An 8,304-nucleotide genomic window follows, 5' to 3' on the forward strand; every position below is an offset into this window, starting at 1 on the left:
TTTCTCATGTATGCATTCTTAAACACTCTCATTATTTTATTCAAACTTTGTTGCTAGCTATAGTTTGATTAAAATAGTTACACCATTAAAACGGTAAGTTTGAATATAGTCAACACCCCACTATTTTATATTTCAATATTTAAGATAAACATTTTCTTGAATATTAATTCTAGAAACATCTTTGTTTCTAAAATTCTCTTTTATGTTTTAAATTGATTCATTCTTGAATCAAAATATTAAAAAAAACAATAACTTTAGACACCAAACATGTCTAGAATTATCCATTCTATACTCATATAGCCAAGGTTATTTAGAATGTGGAATTCTAAATTATCTATTTGATAGGAATCAACCATTATGAAAATAAATTGATTAACTTTGAAGCATCACCTCCACATTTCTCACATAACACTACAACAATTTTTAGTATATATTACATTAAAGAATAGCATATATTTAGAAGTGCTATTATTGGTTGGGGATTAAAAACACACGGAACATATTTTGGCGCCATATGAATAAACCTCATCAGGCGCCAAAATGAATTTTTTTTTTTTTAGTCTCATCTGCCAAATTCCCTAAATCTAAGTTACCCGAAAGATTTCTCTCAGCCTCCATCTCTCACTCTCGTATTGTCTCTCCGCCCTCTCCGCCTCACGAAGTCTCACTCTCGTCTCGTCTCTCCGCCCTCTTCGCCTCACGAAGTCTCACTCTCGTCTCGTCTCTCCGCCTCACGAAGTCTCCATCTCTCACTCTCGTCTCGTCTCTCTGCCTCACGAAGTCTTCTCAACTCATCTCTGCCTTACAAAGACACGCTCCAGAGTGGAGCTCTTTCTCCGCCTCACGAAGTCACGCTCCAGAGTGGAGCTTCTCTACCTCACGAGTTCTTTCTCTACCTCAAGAAGTCACGCCTCACGAAGTCACGCCTTCCAGAGATCTATCTCAGCCTCACGCCCACTATCTCAAGTTCGTTTCTCTCATCCCTGATAATACAAATTGTTGGCTGAATGTTGTAGTTGATTTGCTTACTTTTGCTCCTATCCTTTTCTTTTTCATAGTTGTAGTTGATTTGATAAAAAAACCCATCTTTGATAGAAACTAGATTGATATGCAATTTTACAATATTTTAAGTCAAGAGAAACAGCTATGAAGATTATAAGATATTGTTATGAAGATTATAAGATATTGTTATGTTCAATGTTCAAGAGAAACAGCTATAAAGATTATAAGTCAAGAGATAAAAAAGATGTAGAGATCGAGTCATTTGAACTCGAACAGCTTTTTTATTTAATATACAATCACCTAAAATTTATTTATTCATTTTTAAATTCAATATAAAATTCCAGTTGATATAATGTCAATCTCTCCAACATCTCAATCTACCAAACGGAAGAGTATGGGCTAACAAATTTCTCAATAAAAATATTATAATTATAATAATAACAATATGTATATACCACCATTTATAAACTTAGAAAAACAATATCTAGACTCTACTAGTAAATATTATATCTAAACTTTATCAATATAGCTAATTAACGAGAATAATATTCTAAATACAGTCTCTATCCTAACTCAGTAAAAAGCATGAAATAAGGAGTTCATATAAGTATAACACCAAAGACACCACCTTAAGTGAGTATAAGTATTGAAAACTTTTTTTGAAATCTAGACACAACTGTTATTAACAGTTGAGAACCATAAGAAACACAATCCCCACAGCAAGGTGAAAATAAACATGAGCTAAAACAGATAATATGTACATTTTTCCATCTTGCTTTTTCGAGTCCTTATTTACACATTTCAAATTTTCCATATTGATTTCCCTCAAAACAATCCAAATGTGTTCTCCCCGCTATAAGTCATGTAAAGAAAACCATCTTCATCCTTGTTTTCCTCATAAATAGCAGACATCATGGCAGCAGTAGGTGGCAAAATGTTTTTTACAAATATAAATATGGCCTTCTCAGCACTGAGCTTTATTCTCTTTCGAACCACATAAACTAGCTGCCCAACAGTCAGGTCAGCCAGAACCAAATACTTCTTCTTGTCAATGTCTGGTATGTCACTTCTCTCTGCCTTCTCGACAATAACCGGAATTCTGTCTGGATATTTTTCCCTGATACGAGCAACTTCAGCCTGCCTTCTCTCAAGGTGGTGCTCCAGCTTGAAGGAACTTTTGGCCATGGCGAAATTAAATTCTCTCTCTTACTGGATCTCTCCCGTTCCTAATTCAGAATTCTAGCAGTGACACTAAAACAGAGAATCTAGGGATTGAGAGGATGAAATGAGAGAGAAACAGTCTCGCTCTCGCAGTAGCAGCTTTTCGAGTATATTTGTCTGTGTAAGTATTGAAAATTTAACCATTAATAAAGAAACTTAAAGCCCAATCGATAGAGAGGACTCCTCAAAATTTATCAAATATTTCATATCTCAACTTAAAAGTCACATGTCTAAGGAAAAGAACTAAGTAAAACAAAGAAAATTGGGTTTCCTGCTTGGGCCACTAAGTTCTCAGATTGGACAGTTAGACTTAGTGTTGGGAAACATGACAGCTTTAGTTTAACTCTGAATATGATTCTTGCTGCAGTGGTTTATAATATTTGGAGGAATAGGAATAGATGCATTTTTTATGGGTTTTCACTGTCAGCTTATTGTATAGCCAAAGAGATTATTACTTTAGTTAAATATAGATTGTATATGGTTCATAGCAAGAAAGATGTCCCTCATCTCAAGCTTTTCTTAAGAAAGCTTCAAATGTATGTAATGTGAGGGTGGGTTCTTGATTGGATTGTATTGGTTCTGTTTGGGCGGTTTGCCTTTGTGTATATGCTTGTTTGTTCAATGAAGTATTATTTCTTCTTGATCAAAAATAAATAAATAAAAGACTTTGTGGATTCCCTTTGATGAAAAAATGCTTGGATGAAGTGGGAATTGAAACTTTGTTGCCTAATACAGTGAAAGACCATAAGAGCATTGATTGGAATATATTGAGTGTTGAACTTGGATAGAACAGTAATAACTATCAAGAAACTGTATCAACTGTCAAGAAAATATATTAACAACTAAACAGTCTTGGCTTAACTGCTAAAACATAATAAGAGCTGAACTAAAGGAGGTTATTATCCTACCATACAAAATATAATGAAAATGCGCTTAACTAATTCTTTTATTTATATTTTCCCTATCCTGCCCAAATCAGCAGAGCAACTTGCAAGCACCACCTACATTTCCAGTGCAAATGACAGTGATGTCTTACGCTTAGAATAGAACAACTTTAGGGGGAACTTTTGATACAGTTCAAGCACGCAAAAGCCTTATTCAAAGATGATCACCCAAGAAAGTAATCATTGATTTTTTTTTTTATACAGAGGGGAATTGAACCCCTGCCCCCTCCCACACACTCACATACCCAACCACCTGAGCTAGCCCCAAATGGCAAAGTAATCATTGATTATTAATTAGATCTTTCATATACATCCACCTAGGCAACTCTGCTTGCGAGTCTATATGAACATAACAAACAACATTCAAAAAAAGCTTCTTTTATGTAAAATTGGGAACCACAAATGATAATAACGTGAATGGATTTGCAAATATCTAGTCTTTGGGCAAAAAAAAAAATATATAATTTGCAAATCCATTGAGAGAATTGTATGAGGTGTAGATGGTGCCACAGTGTATAATCCAGTCGCCATATCTGATATATCAAAAGAATACTATATATACAAACATGTACATGCTTTATTGTCTATGGTATGAGGTTTTAGTAGCACAAGATTGTTGATATTTTTTTAATCAATGATCATTTAAGTATGTAAATAATATCTATGTCTTTGTTCATGTAATTTTTATTTTGATCTTATAAGCATGTTGTTCTTTCAATATGAGATAATTGTGACATGACTTTTTGATTTATTGGGTTCTCTACACAAGTTTCTAAATTTCTTTAACTCTTTCAGAAATTCAGAAAAGAAGACAAGCAACTTTAGGGAACTGAAGCATTTATAAAGGGATCTCATATTTTCATCTCAGCTAGGTTTGGTTCATTTGGCTATTTTTTCACTTTTAAGGTATTCATTATTGTAGAGAAAATGCTCAAGATAGAACAAACTTTCATGGATTTATCATTTCCCTTATTTGTATTGATAATAAATCTGATTTTTTTCATCCTTTTAAATTGGAATACAAACTGTTTTTGGTTTTTTTGTTCTTTCTACGTGTGTTGTGTCTGCTTTTATTTTTATTGTTGGTTTTATTTCAAACTGTTGCATTATTGTTGGCCTTTGCTATTAGTTTTTCTGCTGCTTTTGCTGCCTCTTGTCGTTGTATTTAAGATTTTTGTTGTTCTTTTTATTTTGTGAGCTCTAGTTTCCAAGGACTCTATAGTGGGTTTGGATAGTTTCTTGGTTGTAAGAGTTGTAATTTTTTTTAATGATGACTCCTAATTAAAGGTCGAATGATGTTGATAGTTTATTAATTGGTATGTAATTTTGCTTTCATTTTAGTGGCTTCATTGGATTTCAAATTGGAGGGAACTTTATTTGCAGCAGTTTGCAAGAGGTATGTTTTCTTTTATTTTTGTTAAAATACTTTGCAAATGTTAGAGGATTTTGAATATCTTAGATATTCATCCATAGTGAAGTAGGTTCTGAGATTATTATTATTATTGTGTGTTGCAGTGATAACGGAAGGTTGAGAACTTGTGTGTATTAGTGAAGTAGGTTCTGAGAAATTTGTGTGTTGCGGCGAGATAAGGAAGAAAACTTGTGTGTTGTTTGAATATTTTCAATTGATAATGATTGATGGTTGATTAATAAATATGGCTGGAATGTTTTTTGATTTTCTGTTAGTTATTTGATGTATATCTAATAAACTTCAAAACCCATAGAAATTTGAAAGTAGAATCGAAACCCATGTGGGGAAATGTATTAGAATAATTATAGAAATAGCTTCTTGCAATTCAAAAACTTGGGTAATAAAATGTAAAACATTTTTTAGTGCAAGGCCAGTACATAAAAAAATTTAGTTCGAATATATACATCAAAAACCAAATACAAAAGAAAGAGCAACATCCCATTAACAAAAGTACTATTTATGAGAAAATTCTCTAGATATTTTCCTGTTTAAAATTTATATATTAAGTGCAAGTCTTGTAGAATACCAAAAAAAGTAGTTCTAGCATATGAAAAACAAATGCATACATTGAAAATAAAGAAAAGAACTAAAGAAGTTAACATGTTCCTTTTTATTTTTTTATGGAAAGTAAAGAAAAGAACTAAATAAATTAAAATGTTCCTTTTACTTTGTATTTTATCCCATTGATTCATACAAAGTTTAGTTTCTATTTAAAAATGAATAAATAACCTTAAAACTAACAAACTGCACAACAAATCTTAGTTTATGATCTTTCCTGCTTTAACATATCCTCAATATCCAAAAATTCTTTTATAGAACCTTGAAGATCCAAAGACAAGCCTTCAAATTGGGATTTAACTTCCTTTAATGAGTTTGAAACCTCTATAAACATTAGTATCCCTTTTGTATACACCTGTAAAAGATTAGAGGATCAATATTATTACCCTATATTAATTATCCATTTTCTTAAACCTCTGTAAACATGAAAGATTTAATGTAATATGCTTCATAAGATGTAATGTAATAACCAATATTCACGAGTTCATGAGTAGGTGACAAGCCAAAAACATCAAACAGTGCAAATAAATCTTCTAAAGTACCTGTATACATAGTTTATCAACTTCAATCATTAACAGAGATCCTAAATTCCCAGTGAGAATTTCCAAAGCATCCACATACTTTGCTTGTTGCTCCAATATAGAAATGTATACCATCAGAGCTGCTATGTCTTCAACTACAAGTGTTAATGAAGACATCCTCACAAAAGTCCTTGGTCCTGAAAAAAATACATACATGAGAGCTTTCGAAAGAGGAGTTACTCGGTCAAAGTTGCAAATTGTGTCAAAAAGAGACGACCATTTGATGAAGATAGAAGGTCAATGCAAAGATTTGAAAGACAAAATGCAACACATGGAGCAACTCATTGTTTCTTTAATGAAAAATCAAGTAAGTATTTTGATGCTGAAACTATATTTTCATGTGGCTAAATTGCAATAATAACTAAGATTCATGTTTAATTTTTTGGTTAGTCTTTACTTTTGTATTTTTTTTAATTTTGATGCTGAATTCATGTCTTTCTATCTTACTTGTAAATAGAATACATCTACTTAGAGTGAGGAGCAATCAAATGTCAATGTTCAATCAAATTCTCATGTTCATTCCACTCAGGTAATTATGATACTAATTATATGAAAATGATAAAATCTAAAACATATAATATTCAATATAAAATCATTTACTTCTGCTGAATTTGTTATATTGATATATTGTTAGAGTGTCAAGAACCACACATTTGGCTCAAAATGCAAAATATTAGATTGGATTGGATCTGGAGAAATTAATGCAGAAGGTTATTTTATCTCAAGTGACCCAAAGGATGAGGTTCACCATGTTCCTCTTGGGCCTAGTGCCATGAAAGTGGGGATAGATCTTGTGAGAAAGAATGATGCATTTCTGTGGAGGCCTTCAACAATTATGTCTACTATAGAAGATGTTGTAGGTAGTATAATTGCATGGCCAGCTGATAAAGTTATAATTAGGTAATTAACTTTTTTTATGTACTCTTTTAGTTTACTATAACTTTAAGTTGAAGCATTACTTATTTAAATTTTGTTGTAGCTAAACAAATGGACTCACAACAAAGACAAGTGCACAAAGGATGATGAATTTAAGGATGGAGCAAGTTTCATGCATGGTTTACTTTTGTGTATCTTGTAATGTTTCTATTTTTCATTTTTGAAGTAAAAATTGTTCAAGATTATAAAACTTTATTATGTTATGCTTTCAAACTTAAGTTAGAACTAAGATCTCATGAAGTAGACACATTCATGGTTTTAATTAGTTATTGTTTAATGTAATACTTATGGTTTATCAATCTATTGAGAATTACATTTTATGATTAATTTTGAATTTTTTTTTATCAAAATACAATAATGAAAATCTTTTAATTAAAAAAAACCATATAAGTATACTTATCAAAATAAAATTTAAAATTTTATTACTATATGTTATGATTTAAAAACATATTATAAGCGTAAAAAATCGTTATGGTTTATATAATATAACAAACTAAAAATGTTATCAAAATAATCAAATGTAACAGTTGAAAAGTGTTATGAAAAAAGTACAAGATTAAACTTCAAATTTATAACCAAAAACTCTATCTAAATGTTATTATTTGAATATTATAGCACCTAAAAATGTGTTATTGAATAGTTTAAGATAGCACCGAACATAACATTCAAAAACTGTTATAGAAAAGACTGGACTTTTAATAACAGGGGCTATGTTAGCATTTTCAGAAGTGTTATCAATAGTCCCGGTTAACAGTTTTTAAGTGTTATGAATACTGTTTTTTCTTGTAGTGTAAAGTGAAAATATCACTTTGAATAGAAATTTATTTATTTTTATTAAGTTTTTTATCTTCCAAGATAAGTCTAGACTTATAATTCACAAAGCTCATCATGAGTCATTTAAGCCACATAATAAACTCTCAACAGATCAAGATAAAAAACCTCAATATTTATCTTGATTTATTTACTTGCTAAAGCAAGACATACTTCTTTGAAAGTAATTTTCACTTAGTTTATTTCTTTTATATATTTCACAAAATAAAAAATGTGAACATAAATGTAATGTGAGAATTTCTCAAACAAATAATCACATTACGGAATAATAGGTCTACACGCTTACTTATTATTTTAACAAGTTCATTTTGAAACTTTGTTAATATCTCATACAAATGTCTCATATCACAAATATCATAGCAAAATAAAGAATTATCATAGAATAATACTTTCATTTTATTGATAGCTTTCAAGAGTACAAGTTTTATTACATGAAAATAACTATTTCCCCACAAGGCACATAAACACGGTAATCATGTTAGGATCTCTTCTTCCTTTTCTATAGCATTTACCTCATTCTCATGTGGGTCCTTTCGGTACCTACATACTCTAGCATAGTGCCCGGATTTTCCACAAACAAAACAATGACCTCTCACGCCATAGAATTGTCCATGATCTTTCTTTGGACCTACAGGGTCCCCACTACCCTTTTTGTTGTTGTTGCCCTTGGGATGCTTGTGTGAAATCACATTGGCCTTGGAAGTCTCATCTTTAGACTCATTCACACCCTTGTCTCTAATTCTCGATTCCTCTTCAATTT

At 31.1% G+C, this 8,304-nt stretch overlaps 1 protein-coding gene across 1 annotated transcript; it reads right to left on the minus strand.

The window, feature by feature from the left end:
* Window positions 1-1,669: 1,669 nt before the first annotated feature.
* LOC133793965 (autophagy-related protein 8C-like) lies at window positions 1,670-2,335 on the minus strand. Its single transcript, XM_062231183.1, has one exon. It carries the CDS (start codon window positions 2,185-2,187, stop codon window positions 1,828-1,830), a length of 360 nt encoding a protein of 119 aa, XP_062087167.1. The 5' UTR covers window positions 2,188-2,335; the 3' UTR covers window positions 1,670-1,827.
* Window positions 2,336-8,304: the final 5,969 nt, after the last annotated feature.

This window comes from Humulus lupulus, chromosome 8, assembly GCF_963169125.1.
Source record: "Humulus lupulus chromosome 8, drHumLupu1.1, whole genome shotgun sequence".
NCBI classification, from domain to species: Eukaryota; Viridiplantae; Streptophyta; class Magnoliopsida; order Rosales; family Cannabaceae; genus Humulus; species Humulus lupulus.